Source organism: Heterocephalus glaber, unplaced genomic scaffold (genome assembly GCF_053883595.1).
Source record: "Heterocephalus glaber isolate CG9 unplaced genomic scaffold, H.glaber_assembly_v1.0 deba00001497, whole genome shotgun sequence".
Classification (NCBI taxonomy): Eukaryota; Metazoa; Chordata; class Mammalia; order Rodentia; family Bathyergidae; genus Heterocephalus; species Heterocephalus glaber.
Window position 1 is genome coordinate 5,684,687 of NW_028258320.1, and position 23,144 is coordinate 5,707,830.

Genomic DNA, 23,144 nt, shown 5'->3' on the forward strand with positions numbered 1-23,144 from the left:
TCACCTTGTGGACTTCTGGCCAAGGGGGTGAGGAGAGAGAGATTTGGGGGAGCAGGCCCGTGTCTGTGGTGCAGTTAGGCCCATTTGTGACATGGACAGGGGCAATGGGTTGTGTGCCTTTGGGGGTGAGGCATTGCTGAGCCTCAGTTTCCCCAGTGTGCAGAGACTGAGGTTGCTCAGCTTTCTGCCACCATGCGTGTGCAAATCTCTGTCAGTGAGTTCGAGTGTGCCTTGGCATGTGGGTGTGTCCCACACAGGCATTGGCATGGGGGGCATGAGGCAGGTCTCAGGCATGCAGGGCATGATGGCTGCCTGGGCAGTCCCAGCTGGAAGGATAATAACAGTCATTCAGGATGAGGCTGACGGCTCCGACTTGACCCTGGTCTCAGCGCTGTCACAGTTCACACATGTGCTCCCCACCCCAACACTGTGACCAGGCAACCCTGACTTAAAAGGTTAGGAGGCTGGCGCTCAGAAAGGCTAACTTTCCAGTGTAGGTCTCTCCACCTGTACTTGAACCCAGGTCCAGGGTCTGTGCTCTGGGCTCTGCAGCTTGAGCCTGTGTGTTTAGCAAACGGAAGCACAAACAGACTGAGAACAGATCAGCTGTGCAGGGTCAGAGAGTGGCTGGCCCAAGTTCCAGGGTCCCTGGCAGGTCAATGTGCATGGCGGACTGTGTGTGCCGTGGGGGTAGATGGGGCAGCATGTGTTTTGCCAGGTGTTTCAGGGACAGTGGATGAAGCTGTCCTGCCTCCAGGGCAGTGGGGGAGGGAGATGGGGCAGTACTGTCCCCTTCTTTGGGGGGTGGTGCTGCAGGGCACTGGCCAGCCTGGGCTGCACCCTGGAATGAGTGTCTATCCTGGGGTGCCTAAAAGTGGCTAGAGGGACACCCTGCCCCTGCCTGGCCCCAACCACCTTTCTGTGACCTGGCTGGTCTGCTTACTAGTGTGTGAAGTGTGAACCCATCACCTCTTCCTATGGGGACCAGGGACACTGGCCACGGTGTTCAGCGTCTGCTGTCCTTTGGTATGTGTGACATGGGACTGGGGATGCTCTCTTTGCACGGCCTGGCTTTCTTCTTGTGGGAATTTCAGGTGCAGATTTCCAGGGACAGGACCCTCTGGGGCACAGGGTGTGCGGGACAGCAAGTGTGTGATTTGGGGGAGGGCTGTTTGCTTTAGTGTCAAGTGCCTCTGGCCGATAACACAACAGGTCAGCGCTCCCTGAGTACACAGACACTTGCCGGGAAGCCACCAAAGCACCTCCTGGTCATGAGCTAGGCAACACACTCGGGGCTGGGAACAAAGATGAATGAGGCTTGGTCCCATCCTCCCCATTCGCAGCTTGTGGGTAAGAGGGGTGGGGGTGGGGGGACGTGCATAATCAGGGCCATCAGGAGCAGGACAGGCTAGTGTCTGCTTGGACCAGGGACAGGGGAAGCTGGGGTGTTCTCACAGAGGTGACTTCAGATGAGTGTTGAGGCTAGGAGGTGGCCACAGGTGGTGCCTGACCTGCAAGGTGGAGTGTGCTGGGATTCAGTGGCAGCCTCCAGAACCCCTCTGGCAGCTGACAAACTAGCTAGGGTGTCAAACTGCTGTGGCACCCATGGGTGCCTCGGTCCCCCAGTCTGTCGGGTGGGCCTCAGACTCTGTGCCACCTCTTCAGATGGGCCCAGCTAGGCAGGATCCTAACCTTGGTCCAAAAGAAGCTGACAGGCGGAACAGGGTGAGAGCAAGCAGTCCGTTCTTTCTCCCTCTCTGCAGCAGGTGCCATGCCAACTCCCCTCTCCCTCTTTACCATCAGCCAGGGATGCTGGAGATGAGTGTCCCCAGCCCCTCCCCTTTCAGCCCCTTAGTGCAGGCCCAGCCACCGCCTCACCACCAGCTGGCTAAACTAGCCTCAGTCCCACGTCAGGGTAGAATAGCCAAGTGACACCCAGGCCACTGTTTCCATCCCCACATGCCTAGGACATGTCCCTGTCCCTCTGAGGGCACAGGGCAGGATTTTTCCTCATGGTGCCATGAGAGGGCAGGGGAAAGACACGTCTGAGAAATAGTTTGGCGCCGCCGTCCTTCCCGGCTGTCGACGCCTGTCCCTGTTCTGAAGTGACTTCCAGGACACCCAACCACTCAGGAGCCCAGCCCTCCTGCACTAAGTGTTCACAGCCTATGGGGCGAGAAGGTCCCCACCCCACTTCACATAGCACAAAGCTGAGCTGTGGGGGGAGAGGGGCCTAAGCTACGGAGTGGGGGTCAACTCGTGAGTAGCTGGGCTCGAGGGTCCAGCCAGTGTCCCCAGACCCTGAGGCACATGGAGCTGTCGGGGGACAGAGGCACATGGCACGTGGCACGTGGCTGGAAGGTGTAGAGGGCCTCCTGCCAGAGAGGCTCCACAGCCCAGGGACCAGGAGCTGGGCAGGACGAGGCCAGCCGTCCTCAGCTGGCGGGGCGCTGGGGTCGGGAGGTGTGGTGCGCTCGGCCGGCCGGGCCAGAGCCCGGCTGCCGGGAGGAGGGGATGCCTGGCCGAAGGAGGAGGAGGGCAGGCAGGGACGCCGGCCGCCGCAGGGGCTGTGCGCGGGAGCCCCGAGCTGTGGAGCTGTGGAGTCTGTGCCTGACGCCTCTTTTCCCTCCACTCTCTTGGTCTCTTTCAGTTGGAGGAGGACAGACTCTCGGGGCACTCTCTCCCGCGGTACAGCCCCCTGCGACGACTGGCGTCCTCCGTGTTCTCCTCCTCCACGCTGGAGACCGAGCATTACCCTCACCCCGGCGGCGGCGGCTCGGCGGGCTCCTCCGGCTCCCTCATTCAGCGCAGCCGCTCGGCCGAGAGCAGCCCCGTGCGGGCGCCGCACCGGCGCCACGCGCCCCTGGCCGCCAGCAACCACAGACTCGTGCCCTCGGTGCTCCGCATCTCGCGGTCGCAGCTGCAGCAGGTGTGGGCCCGCTTCACCCACAAGACCTAGGCGGGCCCCCCATGGAGGGGACAGGTGGGAGGCGGGAGCAGGCAGAGACCGTGGTTCCTCCCCAGGACGCAATAATCACCCACACACCCTTCCCACCCCCGTGCAATATGGCCCCCTCCCTAGAGTGCTGGCCCAAGGTACTATAACCTCCTGCCCCCAGTCTCCGTCATACACCCCCACCTCGTGTCCCTTCGCTGGTGCCAGCCCCGTGGTGCAGGCAGAGGTGGGGCTGATGGCGCGGGGGCCGTGCTGGAGCCACCTGTGGGTCCAGGGCCTGCTGGAAACCTGGGCGTGGGGAGATGAGGTACGCCAGACCCGAGTGGCAGGCTGGGACTTGTGCTGTTTAGCTGGATCTTGGCATGGCTGGGTCTGTGCCACCCCTGAAGGGCCGGTGGAAGATCCAGACCCTCTCAGTGGGCCACGAGGGTCACGGGCTGTGTGTCCAATCAGCGGCGGAGGGCAGGTCACGTGGCCTTGTGAATGGGATGAGTGGGACAGCGAGCCTGGGTGGCGGGCAGTGGGGAGTGGGCAGCCCGATGACCTAGCAAGCCTTTCCATGCCACCATCGTGGAGGCCAGAGCCCCTTCTCCCACAGCTTATGCCAGGGGCCCAGGGGGCATTCATGCCAGCTGCCCCGCCCGGAGATCTCTGTGCTGTCACTCACCACTGGCACTGGTTGCCCTTGCTCCCCTGTAGCCAAGGACAGGGGACTGAGGGTCTGGGGTCTGCCCCTAAAGCTGGCTGGAGACACGGGGTGGAGAAGGGGGTTGCTAAGGGTGGGGATGACTGTCGAGATCTGTGAGCATAGTGGCAACACGAGCTGCCCCTCTGCCCTCTCGGAGGGGACCCCCTCGTGTAGGTGCTCTGCCGAGCAGGTTGCCCGTGGGAGCGGCCGTGAAGTCAGAGCCAAAGGCAGGCAGGGCAGGTGGGGCCTGAGATGGCTGGGGTCCAAACACCTGGCTGTTCTTGCCCTCCCTGCCTGTTTCTCAGCCTTCAACCTGTTACTGCAGGGACCCCGAGTTTCCCGTTTTTCATTCCTGCTCATGCCGACCAGCACCTCTGCTCCCTGGGGTGACAGAAAGGATGGTGCCTGTGTAGAGAGGGGAGGGGGGCCGAGGACTTGTGTAGTGTGTATTTCAACGAGATTACGCCTGTGTGTGCAATGGTGTGCATGCGTGTACACCGTGAATGTTCATGCATGTGGCAGGGGTGCCATGGACAGAGTCTCAGCCTGGGCCCTGCACAATTCTGGGGAGTTCCATTTACATAGACCCCAGTGTGACTGGCCCCTGCTGAGGTGCTGCGGTCCTGTGTGAGTGTGTGAGTGTGTGAGTGTCTGTGTGTGTGTGTACACACGTGTATGTTAGGAAGCCAGTAAGATGCCTGTGCAGCCCTTCAAAGTTTCCTCTGTACTCGCTCTTGCCCTGGCTCCTTGCTCCACCTTCTTCTCCCTCTGACCTCCACTTCCTCCAACTCCCAGAGTCAGCCCATCTACCCTCAGATGTCTCCTGCCCCAGCCTGGGGTGGTGGGCAGTGGCAGAGCCAAGTTGTCCCCACGGATGGCCATACCATGGAGTGGCTCACGGGCTCAGTCACTCAAGCTACTCCCATAGCCACCCCTTATTTCTCCAAAATCTCTCTTCTTTTTTTTTTTTTCTTTTTTTGGTACCGGGGATCGAACTTGGGTCCTTGCGCTTGCGCAGCAGGCGGCGAAACCACTGAGCTAAATCCCCGTCTCTCTCTTCTTTTTTTTAATGAATGCCAGGGTCAGTTCTTACTCCTTGTTTCCCTTTCCACCCCTATCCTGGCTGCTCCTCCCCCAAACCCCCATTCTGGTGTCCTTCGGGCCATTTCCAGTGACCTCACTCTCTGCCCAGGTGGACAGGAGGAGGGGTCAGGGTAGAGTTTGAGGAAGAACAGAAAACAAAAAGCACAAGGGGAGGGGATGAGCATGGATATTGCCCACTCCCTTCCTTCCGGCACTGCCCCCCTCTGCCCGGTACCCTCTGGCCCTCCAGCCCTCTTCCCGTCCCCCTGTGTGGTGGCACAGGTGGTGACGTGCAGGGAGTGTTCCACCATCCGCTTCACAGGTCAGCAGCGAGCACTCTGTCACCCGGCATCCCTTTCCCGAGGTTCCACCACCCACCTAGCAGAGCTCTAGCTCTGTGACCCTTGACCCAGATCTCGAGGTTCTCTAGGGTCCCAAAGTGCCTTGTGACCGCTCAGAGAGGAGGACGCTCCAGCCTCGTTATCACCTCTGTCTCGTGTACCTGTCACTGTTGCCACAGCCTCGGGAGGCGAGGTCCTGCTCTGCATTCCCCCACTCGAACTGACACCCATGGGAGAGTGTGTGTCCTTCAGAACAAGGCCATGACTCAGGACATTTCGTCACCAGGGCACGTCCTCTGTGACGGAGGAGCGTTTGTAAGCCATAAATCTTGGAGCTAACCGGAAGTGAGCTTGAGAATACTGTCTTCTCAGGGCGGCTTTGACTTGGAAACTGCTAAGATCATTGAAGCCACCTGTGTTAGATCAAGGTCACGTGGCTTGGGTCTCTAGTCCCCAGGCCAGGTAGGAGTGCTGGGCACTGTGTGATGTCAGACTTTCTCTGCAGGATTTCCCAGAGCAGGGCAATGTCCCAACAAATTGTGCTCAGCTTGGGGAAAGGGCACAGCTCCCCAAGCCAGCTTTGAAAACCGATGGCACTCGGTTGGACTTTGGAAATGGCGTTTCCATACTTTGCACTCCCACCCTGCCTAGAGCAGGGTCTTGCATTTCTTTTTTTTTTTAATTTTATTTGACAGTCACTGGCACACAGTGCTTCTCCGGTGCCGGCCAGTGATTTGAGCACTTTACCATATTAACACACGGAAGCCTTGGGCGAGCCTGCGAGGTGGATCCAGTATTACTACACTAACCAACTCTGAGCAGCAACTGCAGGCTTGCTCTGTGGCATTTTCAAGCTTCGGTTGGTGTGTTGTTTTACTAAGGGTCCTTTCTGGCTGACCCATCCTCCTGCTCTGCAGGAAGAGGGGTATTGACCCAACCCATGCTTTCCTTTCCTTCCCTTCCGAGCCCACCCCGTCATGGGGTGGGGTCCAGGTACGAGTCTCTCCAGGGCCTGGACCCTGTCTCCCTAGGACCCCACCTCTCCTCCCATGAGGCCCAAGCATCCCATGGTAGCCCTGGGGACCAGGTGGGCAGATTGAATGCTCTGAACTTGGCCTGTGGCATCCATGGGGTCCTCAGGGTCAGGCTCATAGTCAGGGCAGTTATTGGCACCACTGAGCACCAGACAGGAGACTTGAGGCAGGTGTCAGCAGCTCACACAGGAGCCAGCGGTACCAGGGGATTGACAGGTTTGAGTACTATGGTAAACAGCCCCCCCCACACACACACATACCTGGCCACTATCCCAGCTAAAGCACTTGTTGCTACTGTCTTCCGATTTTTATGTGAAATCTCCCAGATTTTAATTGTTGTCATCGAATTAACACACACATGTACATGCACAAACTAGGTTTTTTAAAAAAGGAAAATTAGTTCGTGAGCCAAACAAAACCAGCTTCCAGAAAAGGTGCCCCAAGCTCATTTTGTGCCTCTGTGAGCCTGAGGATGCCCCCTCTTCCCCCTGTCAGGACTCAGCACTCCAAGGGCGGGGAGTGTTCTTCCCAGGAACCCAAACCTGGTGGGCTTCCCAGGTTTGGCGGCTCATGGCTGGGGGGCTGCATGGTGTGTGCCATGTATACCTGTCGTGTGACTGTGCCTGTATGTGCGGGGCCAGCAGGCTTGTTCATGGTGACTGCAGTGGGACCTCTTAATAGGACCAGGACTGTCCCCACGGGAGAGGGTGGGGACCCTGCAACGGCGAAATGCACTCTATTAAATTCTCATCAGTTCACACCCTCCCCCCACCATGAAGGCAGCTGGGGCCACAGCAATAACCACTCAATGCTCTCATTCCAGGGGATCCCAACACCCCACAATCTCCCTTTGCACTTCCAGTTTTAGGGACAACAGACCCAGCCCTACCCAAGGGTGTGTGCAGGGATGGTGGCCTCTCTGAGCCAGGCTGGCCCCGCGCCCTCCTTCCTGTCTGTCCCCTCATTCTGGGGAGGGGTGGTGCCGTCCGCTCAGGGTGCTGTGTCCGTGTGCATCTGGGGTGTCAGGCAGGGACCGCGCGTAAGGAGGGTGTGCTCCAGTTGAGGACGGGATGTTCCACCTGTGGGGACACAGATGATGTCGCATCCTCTGCTGTCTTGGGTTGATTTGGTTCCTGGGGAGGGAAGCCTAGACCTTTAAGGAGGGCCTGAATGCCACCCCCTGGTGCCTGGAACCCCACTTAGATCTGGGGCACTCAGAATAGAGGGCAGGAGCCAGCCATGCCCATAGTCTTCCCTAAGGGAGAGAGGCTCCCTTTGAGGGTCACATCCAATACCCCAGCTCCAGAGGCCCCTGGGCCTGTGCCCCTCCCCAAGGACTGTGGGACCCTTCCCAGCCCTGCCTCCCATCCTTGTACAGGCTGGAGGGTGGGCAGTGGGGTTGCCCCAACACCCCCTACCCTGCACATGCAGGCACATACACGCTCTGCAGCTGCACACACTCGGCCCACTTGGGACAGCTGACTGCAGTGTCCAGGGCACAGGGTTCTAACTGTAATTCCTACCCCAAAGGCCACCTGTTCCTGCTCCAAGATCCCTGCCCCCAGGACCTTCACCCCAACCCCCTTGGCCATGAATGTACCCCATCCTTATAACTGGCTGCTCTGCCCCAGGCGGCCTGCTGCTAACCCCTCCATACCACCACCCCCCCGCCCCCATGCTAGGTCCTGTTTGCTTTTTTGCCTGCTGGGTTCCTGGCCCCGGGTCAGGGACAGAGGTGGGGCTGGGGAGCTGGGGGACCCCCTGAGTGCTCCCAAGGCTGGGGTGCAGACTGGGGTGCAAGGGCCCATTGCCTCACCCCATCCTGGTTACCTCGCTGTCCACAGGGCTGCGCCCTCAAAATTGGCCTTGAAATTGGATGCCAAAGAGCCCAGAGTTGTGGGGAGCAGAGCTTAGAGTCCAGATCTCTCAGAGCTACCCGATCCCCCACCACACTTTTTGCCCACATCCAAGTGTGAGACCCCTGCCCCACCCTATCCAACACTAAAAGCCCTGGGGGACCCTAAACGTATCCCCACTTCCAGCGCTTCTCCTATACCCACCCCCAAAATAAAACTCAGGGACCAACATCTGCTTCCTTTGCACTTGCTCTGTAATCCCCTCACCATTTGGAGGGGCTTGGGGGGGTGGGGGCGGGCCCTAGGGTGACAATGTTGGATGAGGAGGGGGGCTGGGCTCCTTCCCCCCAGGGACTGGGGTGTCCTCTCCTGCCCCTGGGTGGGGAGGAGCAAAAAGGGAAGGGGGCGGCGAGGGGACCTCTGCTCCCAGGGTCCTGGGTCCAGCTGGTTTATTCCCGAGCCCCCCCTGCCCATCCTAAGTCCTTTCCCGGGTGACCCGTTTTGTACTGCAATAACTGTATTATACGCTTGCACTACCCTGCCCTGGCCAGCCCGAGCATGCATAAGAAACTCGATACACGAAGACAGGACGCTGATTTTTGGTTTTCCCCTCCTCTTTCTCTCCGGGGTGCGTCCTCCTTAGCATACATAACAGCGTTGGGGGGCCCGGACAGGTAGAAAAGCATGCACTGAGCCCCCACCCCTAGATGCGAGTACTGTACAAAAATCCAACACTTGAAACCAACACACACACACGCAGCCCCCACGGGGTGGGACACGGACATGCACCCACCACACACGGCTGCGGGGCAAGGAGGGCTCCTGCCGACAGCGCCGCTGTGTGAGGGATCTTGTGCCTTTTCAGTCCCTGTATGTTCCTGTAGACAATCCGGAGAGCTTGTGTACTACCAAATCCTGATTAAAGACGCCTTCCAGGAACCTGCGCCTCTGCCTGCTTTCTTTTCCCCCTCCTCCAGGTGGCCTGTGGGCAGGGGCCGGGGTTGGGTCCCCTTTCCAGATGGACCCGAGTCACCTCCCCTGCTTGCTGTTCCTTTCCAGGGAGGTGGTGTGCGCACTCTGGTCTCTGAATTGCCAACACGCCAGGGAGGGATGGGTAGGAAGTAGAGGTCCAGGCTCTCTTGGAGTCTGGCTGTCTGTCAAGGCAGGCGGAAAGGTAGGCTGCAGAGAGCTCTGTGCAGTGGAAGGCCTGGGGTCACGGCTGTTCCTGCCCCTCTCTTGCCTGTGCAGGTGTTGCAGGGCCTGGGACTGTGGCGACAGGGTTGGGTAGAAGGAGCACCAAGTCGGTGGAAGGGCTGAGACACTCAGGGTTGCAGAGACTTATGGACTGCAGAGAGGCTATCCCTCTGTGTCGCCCACCCCATCCTCAGGGTACTGCAAAAGAAGGCACCTGCCATCCCCTCTGGCTCAAAGCAGTCGTGGGGACAGAAGGGCCAGCTGTATTTTGTAACTATCACACATGCACGCGCAAGCGTGCGTGCACACACGCACGCACGCACGCATGCACACTGGAACAGCCAGAATGGGTTGAGACCTCGATCTGAAGGTCAAGTGTGGCATCTGTGTAGACCCACAGCACACAGGCAGCCACGTTCCCCTCTCCTCTTCCCTGACCAGGGGGCCCTCGGGGCCAGCTGGCAGGTGGAATGCAAGGGGGGCTCCGGTGTGCCAGAGATGGGCGGGGAGGACGCTGGGGAGGTGGCAGTGGTGGCTGAGGAGGGTTCTTGGTTCACATCGTCTCTCCTTTCAGACTGGGCAGTGAGGCATTGCTGAGTTGGGGGAGAGGAGGGGAATGAAGCCTTCCCGACCCTCTTCACCCTGGGACTTGGGGCTAGAGTGAGTTCCAGGTCCTGAGCTGACCAGGTCGTCACACTCCCTGATTTTCGCAGAAGCCAGGGTCAGTGCGTACCTCCAGTTCTCAGTGTCCCTGTGTGATTTTAGGACTGACGAAAACTCCAGCTCTCATTTCTCCTGACAAGGAGGAGCTGAGGTGAAGGCAAGTTCCCCCTGTGCTCAGCCAATGTGGGCACCATGGAGGCGGGACAAGGGTCCCCTTCCTCTGGGTGAGAACTTTCCAGAAAGACCAGGGCCTGGCCTGAGAGCAGGGGAAAGGGTGCTTCTAACAGAAATGTCCTAGGTGTCTGAGACAAAGGTGACCTGGGGTGTCAGAGGACTTGCTTGCTGGGCGGGGCAGGAGAAAAATGTGATCAGAGAGCTGTGTCTGCCTGGTCCTGGCCCTCAGTCCCGCCACCTCCCCCAGTCCCCACTCACCCCAGAGCTCACAACAGCTGCCTCTGCCCCTGCCGCTTGCTCTGGCCTTGGTGTTGGTACCTGCACTTGGCAAAGGTGGCCTGGCAAGAGTCAGTCGTTAGTGTTTGCTGAATGAATCAACGGATGAATGAGAACAAATGAATGGTGTGGAAAGATAAATTTGTTGGGCCTTGCAGCCCACACATGGCTGGGACTGCGCTTATCTGGCTGTGTGGGGTGCTGTCTTGCACCCCCATCAAGTTCTTACAGAGGCGGATGATGGGGAAGATGGTGGCAGCTTGGCAGGGACAAGTCACAGCCTCAGCAGGTGCTCAGCCTTGGAAATCCCCACCTTAACCTCCACTGGGCTCTGTGCTGCTACCTGAAGTCCCAGCCAGCAGCTGTGGACCCTTTTCCCAGCCTGGCCCTCATAGATGTGGTTCTGGCTTTCCGAGGTAGGGAGGGGACAGTGATCCTTAATCCAGGGTGAGCAGAGCAGGGTAGCAGGTGGAGGGTTGGAGGGAGCTCTCTGCAGGCCCTTTGCCTGTGTGCCCTCAGTTAGGGTCATGGCCCATGGGAGCATGCCTTTCCCGTTCTTCCCTGGGTAAGGGGATGACAGGCTCCCTAAAGAAAAGCTGTATCTGTCTTGTTCAACACTGGCCCCCAGAATCCGGGTCCATAGCATGGGACAGCAGATGTTCAAGGGCTACTTGAATGCATGAGTGAATGAATCAATTAATTAATGATTAGAAAAACCATCCAGGGGGCCTGACTATGGAAGCAAGAACCAGAATCCAGGAATACAAGTGGAAAGGAGAAAGGCACAAAGTCGGTTTGAGGGGTAGACAGAAAGGCTTTGCCAGAGACGAGCTGTTGGAGGAAGAATAGGAACTTATCAGCGAGCAGAGAGGGTGGTAGGGACCCCCAGGCAGGGGAGAAATGCAGAATGCAGAATGCATTCCAGAACGGCTGGGACCCAGGATAGGGGACCCATGGGTGCTCCAATAAGAGAGATTGGAACAGGGCTGGGGATTTAGTTCAGTGGTTCCATCGCCTGCCTCGAAAGTGCAAGGTCCTGAGTTTAATCCCTGGTACAAAAAGAGAGAGAGAGAGAGAGAGAGAGAGAGAGAGAGAGAGAGAGAGAGAGAGAGAGACTGAGCAGAAGGAGAGCCACGGCAGTAGGGGCTGCTCATGGGATGGGAGCTACCTAAACTGCTAAGGACCCCAGGGACCTGGAGTCAAATCTGGGCTTCAGGACCATTACCAGGGCAGCGGTAAGGACAGAGAAAGCGGGCTGGAAGCTGGGGACCCCAGGCAAGACAAGGTTGTACTGTGGACCTGGGGGCGTGGACAAGGAGATGGAGAAGCAGAGCTGTGGCTGAGTGAGGTGGTGTTAGAGCCGTCAGAACGTCCTGGGGCTTCTGGTCTGGATGGGCTGTGTTGTGCTAGTTCAGGAAGACAGAGACTCAGTTGTTCAGAGAGCCTAAGATGCAGTGGACACTCAATGCCATCCCCTACTAGGGACAAAGCCAGGTTGGTCTGCGCTGCCTGAGGCCCCAGTGCACTGTGTGTGCTGAGCAGTGTTTGGGGACTGGGTAGGGGAGGGCAGCGTAGGGACCAAGAATGTGATGGAGACACAGCAGATCCTGATAAGGTGCTCAGGGCTGTCTAGTTTGGAAGGAAGAATGTGGCAGGAGTCTAAAAAAGAACCAAGAAGCATGAAGCTTCAAGGAAGAAAACCTGAGTGTCAGTCTCCCTGGCGGGCTTGGCAAGGGCAGGAGGGAAGAGGGTTGGGTGACAGAGGACAGCCCTAAATTCACCCTGGCCCAACACAGGTCCTGGGAGCCCTGGACAGCCAGGTGTCTGGCTGCAGAGGGGTGGAGAGAGCAGGCCATCTGTGGGCCAGCATGGGCCCAGCCTACCTCATAGGGGACACGGATCCTGCTGCCCCCCCTGGGCTGTTTCCATATCTGCGTAGGGAAAGTTGACCTGAACAGTGGCTGTAGTGCCTTCTGACTTGCATTTGCTATTGATTAAACTCCAAGGTTTGCTCTGCGGCTCAGGATGGGCACAGTGAGGGGCAGAGCAGGGTCATGGAGAGGGCAGGAGATAGAAGAGCCACTAGGGTCAGGGCCTGGGACCTCAGGGGACCTGGAGCGTGGACTCAGTCGTTCTTCAGATTTACCAGGGACCGTTCTAGGCTGAGGACAGCAGTGTGTGAAATGGACGCGGTGCCCGAGGTGCAGTCTCCTCGGGCCTGGGAGGGGTGACCTCAGCGGGTCCCTGTGTGTGCCCCTGCAGGTGTTCTCGGTGGCGCCCCCATTCGAGGTGAACGGGCTCTCTCGAGCTGTGCCTCTGAGCCTGCCCTACCAGGACTTCAAGAGAGATCTCTCTGATTGCCGGGAGCGCGCGCGGCTGCTGCACAGGGTCCGGAGGGTGGGCTTCTCGCACATGCTGCTCGCCACCCCCCAGAGCCCACCGGCTCCTGTCCAGCCTCAGGCTAATGGGAAGGAGGAAGAGGAGGAGGAGGAAGAGGAAGAGGAAGGGGAGGAGGAGGAGGAAGAAGAGGAGGAAGAAGAAGAGGAGGAGGAAGAGGAGGACGAAGAAGAGGAGGAAGAGGAAGAGGAGGAGGAGGAAGAGGAGGAAGCAGTGGCTTTGGGGGAGGTGCTGGGGGCACCCAGTGGCTCCAGCAGCGAAGGCAGCGACAGGAGCACCGACCAGAGCCAGGAGGGTGCCCCGTCCACGCTGCTGGCTGATGATCAGAAGGAGTCCAGGGGCCGGGCCTCTACGGCTGACGGCGACCTGGAGCCCGAGGAGGGTTCCAAAACGCTGGTGCTGGCCTCCCCTGGTGACATGAAGAAGTCGCCTGTCACTGCCGAATCGGCGCCTGATCCCGACCTGGGCACCCTGGCTGCCCTCACTCCTCAGCACGAGCGGCCCCAGCCCACTGGCAGCCAGCTGGATGTGTCAGAGCCTGGCACGCTGTCCTCTGTCCTCAAGTCCGAGGCCAAGCCCACTGGGCTCGGGGCAGGGCTGGGGGCTGGGGCAGTGACCACAGGAGCAGGAGGTATGGCAGTCGCCTCCTCACCCTTCACCAAAGTCGAGAGGACCTTTGTGCACATTGCTGAGAAGTCGCACCTCAACATCATGTCTTCCGGAGGACAAGCCTCCAGACCTGAGGAGTTGAGTCTGGAGGTGCCCTCGGAGGGGGGCGCCACGGAGGAGAGGGTCCGGGTGCCCCTGGAGAATGGCGCAGCCCTGCTGGGGCTGGATGGGGCCGGGGTGGAGAGCTGTGCCCTGGCCAGGCCCCGCGGGGAGACCCCCTCGGAGGTGGCCACAGACTCACTGCCCAGTGGCCCGGCCCTTGCTGATGGGCCAGCCCCAGAATCCCTGCTGGAGCCAGGCCCTGAGAAAGCAGTCACTGTCTCCCTGGGCCTCCAGCCCAGGCCAGGCCCTCGGCCCCGGAGCCGCATCCCTGTGCTGTTGTCCGAGGAGGACACGGGCTCAGAGCCCTCGGGCTCGCTCTCAGCCAAAGAGCGCTGGAGCAAGAGGGCCCGGGCACAGCAGGACCTCGCACGACTGGTGATGGAGAAGAGGCAGGGTCACCTGCTCCTGCGGCTGCCCTCGGGGCCCTCATCATCCTCCAGCGAGGAGCAGCGCCGGGCCTCGGAGACACTCTCCGGCACAGGCTCGGAGGAGGACACGCCGGCCTCTGAGCCCGCCAGGGCTGCCTTGCCGAGGAAGGTTGGGCGGGCAGCCATGGCTCGCAGCCGGATTCCCCGTCCCATCAGCACCCTCGTGCCCACGCCCACCGCCACCCAGGAGCTTCCAGGAAGACCTCTCGGCACAGCGCCAGCACCTGACACCACCGTCACCAGCAGGTGAGAAGCCCTGCCTGTCCCAGGGTGGGCAGAGGGTGACTGCAGAAGGCCTCCCCAAGTGGGAACTCCCAGACCCAGGGTCAGGGCTGGGAAGGTTTGGGAGGGACCCTCTGGCTCGCCTCCCTCCCATCTGCCATCTGCCAGCTGTTGATTTAAGTGTCAGCCCTGTTACTGGGCCCAAGGGAGGGGGCACCAGGGAGGCCAGGGATGGGAAAGGTTGATGGGGACCAGTAGGGATCAGTCTCCAGGGTGACATGAGGTGTTTGAAGCCAAAGGATAAACCCAGAGCTCTGAATGAACGAGAAACACATTACTTCCTATTAATCTAACCATGCAGGCTGGGGTGTTGCTCAGGGATCCAGCACTTGCCTAGCATGTGGGAGGCCCTGGGTACCGTCACCAGCATGGAGAAACAACACACACACATGCATACACAAACACACATGCACACGCACACTCAACACACATGCACATACACACATGCAGATTATAGATTCCAATGCAAAATCTGTGAGGATTTTAAAAATGAAACAAGGCCCCCCAAGAAATCTCTTCCAGCTGCAACCTGGGTATACATGGCCCTCAGAGGTCCTAGCCTGAAGGATCAGGCCTCAGGTTACCCACATGTGCCTCTGTTGGCCATTTCTGGAGGTGCAGGGCTTTGGGACTCTAGGAGGATTCTAAAAATGTCTCTCCTTTTTTGTTTCTCTGCCCTCTTTTCTCTTGCCTGCCTTCTTCTCTGCCCTTCAAGTAGGCTCCAGCTGCAGAAGCCCCGAGGGTCGGCCACTGTTGCTGACTCCTGCCCCAGGCAGCCCCCCGGGCGCAGTCCCTGCCCTGGGAGAACCCCAACCACCAGGCCCCCGGTGCCCCGAAGCCCTGGCCTCCCCGCCTCCACCGTGCGACACCCCACCGTGTCCCCCCGGAGCCAGTCCCTGTCTCGCAAAGAAAGCCTGTCCCCCTCGCACCAGGCCCGGCCTGGGGTGCCCCCAGCTCGGGGTGTCCTTCAGGCCCGAGCCCAGCCTGATGGTGGCACCCCCTCCCTGGGAGGCCCTAAGAAAGGACCCAGAGGGAAACTCCAGACTCAGCGTGCAGCAACCAAAGGCCGGGCAGGGGTCTCGGAGGGCCGGACAGGGAGCAGATAGTGACGCCTGAAGCTCTCTGCGGCCCCCACCCTCACCTGGCCCCCTACCCGCAGCCGGCCACCCTGGAACCGCGCCCAGCACAGCCTTATGCGCCCCATGCGCGCACCCGCCTGCATCCACCAGGACCTTGTGGGAGGGGTCACCTGTCCTTCCTCTCTCTGCACCTCCCCAACCTGGTTCCTCTCCCCCCTGGAAGGCTCAGCCAGTTTTCTCCAGAACTCCACTTCTGGGGGTGCCCCACATCCTGCAGGCCTCAGCCACTCTCTGCCCCCCAGGGCCCTCTGCTTACACCTCCTATGGCACCTTGCCCTCCTTCCCACTCCCTTCCTGATACCTCTAACCCCTTTTCAGAGAAACAGCCTCAAATTCCAGCCCTCTCCATGGTCTCCTGGGAGCCTTGGTACCCAGGCTTGATCACTCAGCTGCCAGGCTGAGGTTGGGGAGGTGGGACCCCGGGGCCACCAGCCTACTCAGGTGTGAAGGGACAGCTCCCACCTGCCCCAAAGTCAGCTCCATCCTGGTCACACTGGTGGGAGGTAGCAGGCAGGTGCTCCTAAATTTGGGTGGGGACTCCATGGTCACAGTGGGAGGAGTGTGGGCTGCCTTCCTGGGCAAGTGATTCCCCATGGGAGGGGCTTTTAAAAGGTTCCACTTTCTTCCTGGCCCCTGATCCTGAGACCCTGACGATCAGGAATTTTCCTGCTATCTAACCTCAGTCCTGCCGGCCTGCTTTTGGCTAACTCCCCTCTCTCCTGGGTTCTGAGCAGGTAGAGAGAGGCTGGCTGTTATCAATTCTGGGCTGGCTTTGGAAAGTCCTGGACTCAGTTCTGGCAGGTCCTCCCAGCTGTGGGAGTGGAAGGAGGAGGAACAGCAGCCTACTGGCCCCTGGAGGCACAAAGGCCCTTTCAAATTCCAGACAGTGTTTGTGTGATGGGTCCCCACCCCATGCCACCCCTTCTCCAGCACCCCTACAGCCTGACCCCCCCCATTGCCCTGGGGACTTGGGGCCTCTTCCTGGGTCCCAGCTCCTGCAGAGCTCACCCTATCTTATCCTGAGCCTCGACTGCCGACGTCTGGGCCAAGCAGCATGCTGGCTAATGAAGGGACTGCCACCCCGGCCTGGCTCTTGTGTCCCTCCTGGAGCCACAGAGAGCAGGCCAGGGCTTCCAGGGGAAGAGGAAAAGAGGCCTCCGCATGCCCCAGCCATCTGGCCACATCTGTCACCAACACCCAGAAAGATGCCCTCAAGGAAGCCAGTCCAGGAGCAGCCTGGCAGTGCCCACCCAACTCCCTCAAGGGCTCAGCAGGCCTGGGCAGCTGCTTCCATGCTTCTCTGCAGGGGGCAGCTTCTCTGCAGACCACCCCATGGGAGAGCAGCAAGTGAACAGCCTTTGAGGTCCATCCCACGTGGACACAGGAGCTCCCAGAACACTCAGGAAACCTCTTTGGACCCAGCCCTCCTGTCCACCAAGGCCCCAGGCCCCGTGCTGCCCTCTGGGCCCAGCAGAAGGGGAGCAGGGGCCATGGCCTCCCACCCAGAGCTTCTCTGAATGACAATCAGCTCCAGCTTGCTTGTCCTCGGTGGGGCCCAGGGCCTAACCCCTGGGGCCCAGCCCTGGGCCTGCTCCTTGCCACCAACCGAACCGTGAATGTAGGGCCCCAGCCTCCCCTCTGCCCAAGGACCAGCAACACCCTGCTTTGGAGTTGGGAAGAAGGGCTACACCCACTGTGGGCTGGCAGAGACGAGAAATCAGTCTGGCCTGGGGTTTCCAGACCTCGAGGGGCTCCCAGCTGACCTCAGGCTTCTGAGTGTCAAATGTCACCAGGTGAGGGGGACAGGGTAGAGGGCCAGCAGAGGGGCAGCTGGGGCCTGGGTCTGCTCCTCTCCCAAGAGGGACCCAGGGCAGAGAAAGCCACATTTCTCAGCCCATCCAGCTGCAGCCTCTTTCTCCTTGAGCCTCCAGGTCCTGAGTGCCCCCCGAGTGTCCCCAACCTCTGTCCCCCCACCTCCCCCAGCACTTGCCCGCCATGACTGCCCAGTCAAGGGCTCAGACTCTGGGTGTGCTCATCCCAGAACGTACCTCCCCTCCCCAGCCGCATCACGTGCAAATGGGGTGCCAGGCACAGGGCTCCCCTTCCCAGCTCCTCGCAGGGGCCTGGCTTGCTCAGTCTTCTCAGCTCCGGGGACCAGCCCCGTGGGCATGGGGTGGGGGTACAGGGACTCGCCCTCCCCCTCCCCTTGGAAGCCACCGAAGAATGTTTACATGCCAAACAGAATGTAACCCCCGTCCCTCCCAGTCACTGCATGGCCTCTGCCCACCCCTTGCTGTCTCCCCCACTCCAGCACCCTGGAAGCCAAGCCGCTGTCATGATTAGATCGATCTTGGAAGGGAAGTAGCCATCACACCATTAAAAAGCCTGTGGACCTTTCTCTCTATTGGCCTGGACTCTTCTTCCCTGGGGAAGGGGGCAGGGCAAAACCCATTCCCAGGGATGGGGGTGGGGAGGGCAAATGGGCAGGGACACCGTGGAATAGAGCATCCTTTCAGGACCCATGCAGGTGACGGACACTGTCCTGCTGTCCTCCGACAGTGAAGCTGCTACTCGCCCCGCCCCCCGCCCCGTTACTTCCGCTGGGGGAGGAAGGAAGGACTTTCATCGCTTCGGGTGTCCTGTGCATTCACATGTGCTGTGGGCAAAGTTACACGTGAGCACAGCTCATCGCAGGACTCTCTGTTCCACTGCCCAGAGTCTCGAGTGCAAACCTGAAGCCAAAATTCCCCTGGAAGAGGGGAAGTTCCTCGTCAGATTGGTACAAGATCATTTGGGGTCAAAACTTGACAAGACCATTGATCTTTATTAATCCCTCTTCTTATATGTTTTCAGTGGAAATATTAACGTCTTTGATTATGGGCTGCCGCTGTAGATCCTTCAGGGTATTTCATAATATATGGAATATGCACTGAATTACCTTTCTTTTCCTTTTTTTTCTTTGTCTCTCTCTCTCTCTCTCTCTCTCTCTCTCTCTCTCTCTCTCTCTCTCTCTCTCTCTCTCTCTCTCTCTCTCTCCTGATTGGTTTGGATAACAGGCAATCTGCCTGTCCATTACTGGGGGTGGTCAGAGTGGGGCGGGGTCTTCCACATAGTGGGGACCCCACCATGAGGCACTGTCTTAGTTACTTTTCTCTCATTCCCGAGACAAAATACCCCACACCCAAAGTTAAAGCGGAAAGGGTTTATTTATCACACAGTTTGTAGAGGTTTCAGTCCGTGATCAGCTGGCTCCAAGCAGGGTGGCACATGGCGTAGGGGCATCGCAGAGGAGAAACAGTTCATGGTGCCCGCACAGTAGCAAAAGCTATGAGGGGCCTTAACAGCGTCTTTCTGCATTTTATTCAGACTACTTAGGGTGGACAGCACTCACACCCTTAATCCTAGTGCCGTCGGGCCTAGCCTCACCATGAATCTATCACACACTGTAGATTCAGCCACTTCTGAAAAGGCATGAGGCTTAGGAAAGACATCTAAACACAAGCCATAACAGGCACTGTTGGGTGGTGCTCTCTTCCTATGCACTGACGGGAGGTCTCTAAGCCAGGCAGTGTGTGCAGCATGTGCCCAAAGGTCTAAGTGGAAGGTGGTTGCTACACGGGCGGGGAGCTGGTCAGAAGGGAGAAGGTGTGTGATACACCTTTTGCATTTTGGGGGTGGGTAAGGGTATCAAACTCATGACCTTGTGCTTTCGAGGCAGGCATGCTGCCACTGAGCTAAATCCCCAGCCCACATCTTTTGCATTTTAAATAAGTTCACTTAGCAAAGCCTTCACCTAGTTATCACATACATGATTTCACCTTCCTTCTTATTTAAAATAGCAAAAGCAGAACATACATGTAGCAGATGCTAAAAACATAAAAACCAGGAAAAGCTCCTGTCCACAATCCGACTTCCTGTGGAGGGTGTGTTGTGGGCCAGTACAGACCTCCTTTTTATGTTTATAATAATAGCTCGCGCTCTCTCTGTCCACATATACAGGTTATACATAGTATATTTCTTATGAATAGAAAGAGAAGTACAGCTGGGCCTAGGAGTGCATACCTGTAATCCCAGGATGTCGGGGGCAGGGGTGCTGAGGCGGAGATGCAGCCTGCAGCTTGGTGACTTAGCAAGACCTTGTCTCAGAATTTAAAATGTTGGGGATTGCAGCTCAGTGGGAAGGTCTGGGTTCAATCTCTAGTAATATAAAAAAGGGAGGGGGATTTTATATCTACTACTCTGAAATGTGATGTTTATGCCCACAATATGTCTTAAAATACAGATTTTTTTTGGAGACAGGGTTTTGCTATGTAATTCAGGTTGAGCTTGAATCCACTATGTAACCCAGGCTGGACTTGTCTACATTTTTTTTTTTTTTTGCAGTACTGGGGTTCAAACTCAGGACCTTGTGCTTGTGAGGCAGGCGCAGCACCACTGAGCTAAATTCCCAGCCCATTTCCATCTTTTTATTTTTTTTATTATTTATTTATTTTTGGTAGATGGAACTCGGGAACTCGGGACTTGTGCTTGCAAGGCAGGCGGCGGAACCACTGAGCTAAATCCCTGGCCCATGTCTCCATCTTTTTAAAGTGACTTTATTGAGACATAATTTACATACCACACAATCCACCAATTTTAAATGCACAACTCTATGGCTTTTAGTATATTCAGAGTCATGTAACCTCACTGCAATCAATTTCAGAACATTCCATCACCTCCAAAAGAAACTCCACACCTTTCAGGAGTTGTGTCCACTTCCCCAACCCCTGCAAGCCCTAGGTAGTCACTAATCTACTTGCTGACTCTAGATCTATTTGGGATGTTTTGTATAAAGGAACTCATGATGTGATCTTTCTGTGAGAGCTTCCTTTTTGAGAACCCTCCATATTGTGAGCATTTATCCCTATGTCATATCTTCTTTATTATCAAGTAATACTCTTTTGTATGGATGTACCAACTGATGAATGTTTATCCACCAGAAACAGTGAGGATCCTTGTTTTTAATGGCCATGTAATATTCCACCACATAAATGTTTCATAACCTATTTAACCAGTCCCATATTGATTTTTCATTAGACTCTTTCCCATTTTTCACTATTTCAAAACATTGCCAGAACGAACATCTTGGCTCTAATGTTCACTTATTTCTGCAAGTCTAATTCTAAAAAAAATCCAGAGAATAATTAAATAGATAAAAATGGTATTTTATTACTTAAAATTTGTTTTAATATTGAGATTGAATGAATGAAAGAATGCTGTGGATTATTCATTATTTAGTGTTCAGTCAGTAAGTCATTCTCACAACCCATTTATGCAACTAACTCTGCAGGCTCTCTCGGAGCTGCACTGCTGCCAGAGGCTTTGCCAGAAGCCAAAGACTGTCCAGGCCCCGGTGAGAGTGCACAGATGGAGATTAACGTTCACTTGCACGTGGCGTGTGCCTGGACACACAAAGCTCTCGCAGCCCACACTGGGTGTGTGAAGAAAGATCCCGACAGATGCACTCCGGGGACCTGAGTTCAAAGGACAAACAGGAGTTGGGCAACTTGAGAGTACATTCCCAGGAGAGGAAGCAGATGGGCAAAGTGCAGAGGCAGAGGTGTGAGGCTGCGTGGATGCGGAGGCACGGGGTGAACGGGGAGTGGAAAGGGAGTGTGAGGGGAGCAGGGCTGGGCTGGCAGGCCCAGCTATGCCGAGGAAGACGCATGAGTGGTGCAGAGACCCTGCCTGTCCCCTCCTCTCAGAGCCTGAGCTCCACCGGGGAGTCACTCCCCAGGCCTTGCTCCTGTCAGGGATCACTGGATGGCCCCCAAAACACGAGTCTCGCCTCTGCCTATAGTCAAAGCTGGGTCTGAGTTCTGGGGCCCAGAGAAATTAGTGGGTTGCTCAGTCAGAGTCTAGATGAGGGGACAGAACCATGGCACTGGGAGATTTTGATACTTAAGAGGGTCCTTGGGGGAAGAAGACTGGAGTGGAGGTGGCTGTCTGCCATCAGCAGACTCTGAAGCCTGCTGAGACTTCCCCTTTGGCTACTCACAAGTCAAGGCCTGGATGAGGGCTGAAGGAAGCCAGAACTCCTCCTAAATCCTCAACATCAGGAGCCTGGCATTGCCAAAGGTGATGGGTGGAGTCCACATGGCTGGGAATCTGGCCTTGAGCAGATGGAATACAGAATACGACAAAGCCCATTTCCTACAGCTCCCAGGAGTGGCTTCCAGGTTCCTCTTCACCCTGCATACCATTTAGCCCACAGTGTGTCACCCACCAGTCACTGCTACTGGGCTGTGTGACAGTGACAAATTAGAAATGAGGTCCTTACCCTCAGGGAGCTATGTATCATCATCACCTCCATCACCACCACATCACCAACCTTACTGCCCCTTAAGCACATTCCCCTTCACCACCACCATCACTGGCACTGTCAGAGCCCCAGCTAAGATGGGGAGGTCAAGCTGGGCCTGGTGGCACATGCCTGTGACCCCAGCATTTGGGAGGCAGAGGCAGAGGCCAGCTGTTGGCAATGAGGCCAACTCATTGCCATGAGTTTGAGGCCAGCCTGGGCCACATAGCGAGTTCAAGGCCAGCCTGAGCTACATCGCGAGACCCTGACTCAAAAAAAAAAACAAAACAAAAAAAGATGGGGAAGTTATCTAAGGTCACTTTGTGGGGAGAGGGGCGAAAAGCCCACGAGGCCTAGAGTGTAGGAAGTCTCATTGCAGGCAATCCCAAATAGAAAACCGTTTATCCCAGGAACTTATTCTCCCCCGAAAGCCTCCAGCAATTGTAGTGACAACTTGAATTAAGGGGTTATGTGTCTAGCCCACAGGCTTCTTCCCATCCAGTTAGGTGTGCATGAAGGCTCCTTGTTGACAGCTGAGCTCAGTCTTGGATTCCCAGGTTGGAGGTGTGTGTGGCTAAAATACAGTCAAACCCAGCGCTGTTGTTTAGAGCCGGTCTGCCCTCTGTTAGACCTCACACCTGCCTGTCTCACTGTGGCCTCCACACATCACCACTCTTACCGCCATTCCCCAGGACATCAGAGAATAAGATGACACCAGGGATCTAATTCACTCTGAACTGCTCCCTGTGGAAGGAGCTGCAAATTAGATCTGAGCTCCAGAGGTGGCCTTGCATGATTATTGGCTATGTCTGGAATAAAAGCAGGGGAGAAAGTCTTATTGTCCAAACTGAGCCAGTAGCCAAAGCCAGTGCCCGAGTCTGGCCTCACTAAGGGTATAGTGTTTTACATACTTTATATAAAGAATGGGATTTACAGAACTGAAGAGGGAGGAAGCAATAGCACGAGGGGTCACATGTGGGTGACAGCAAGAGGGACAGGAGGGGGTCCCCCTTGAGCTGGCCTGGGCGGGCAGGCATCCAGCAGGTGGATGAGAAGCCCAGGGTGGCCCAGGGGACCATGGTGAGGTAAGCTGCTAAGGGGCCGGTGGGTTTGGAGGATGGAGGGAAGGGGGCTTGCTGCGGAGGGATCAGGGCAGCTGCAGGGCAGGAGCTGATCTTGGGGCTTCTTGCTTCCTGTGAACGTCCTCAGGGCAGGGATGAGTCTGAGACTTCTCTGTACTCTATAGGCTGTGCTAGACACACTCCGACCTTTGTGCCCTCCTGCCACCTCTCCAGCTTTCTCTTGCCCTCAGCCTCCCTACCCCTGTTGTGCCACCCACCACACCCAGCATGCCTGACTCACTCCTTTCCTACAGCCTTCTTTGGGAACATTCCCACAGCAGACAGGGTCATTGCCTGCCGGTCATCACTTCAGGTCAAAGGTGAGAGGCCTGGGCTGAGTCAAGGGCCCTGTCCTCCTGTCAGCTGTGCTGTTCACTCAATCCCTGTGGGACCCAGCAGGT

The 23,144-nt window shown here is 57.3% G+C and overlaps 1 protein-coding gene across 3 annotated transcripts in view; it reads left to right on the forward strand.

The window, feature by feature from the left end:
• Window positions 1-17,679, forward strand: part of Ttbk1 (tau tubulin kinase 1) — a 34,641-nt gene extending 16,962 nt beyond the window's left edge. Inside the window, exons 14-16 of one of the 3 annotated variants that reach the window (XM_087184583.1) lie at window positions 2,651-2,929; window positions 12,528-14,107; window positions 14,859-17,679. In XM_087184583.1, coding sequence (XP_087040709.1) covers window positions 2,651-2,929; window positions 12,528-14,107; window positions 14,859-15,249 — 2,250 coding nt within the window. In that variant the 3' untranslated portion in view covers window positions 15,250-17,679. The remainder of the gene's footprint in view (window positions 1-2,650; window positions 2,930-12,527; window positions 14,108-14,858) is intronic. The other 2 variants (XM_021259777.2, XM_004846511.4) reach the window with 2 other exon arrangements.
• The last annotated feature ends 5,465 nt before the right edge of the window (window positions 17,680-23,144 follow it).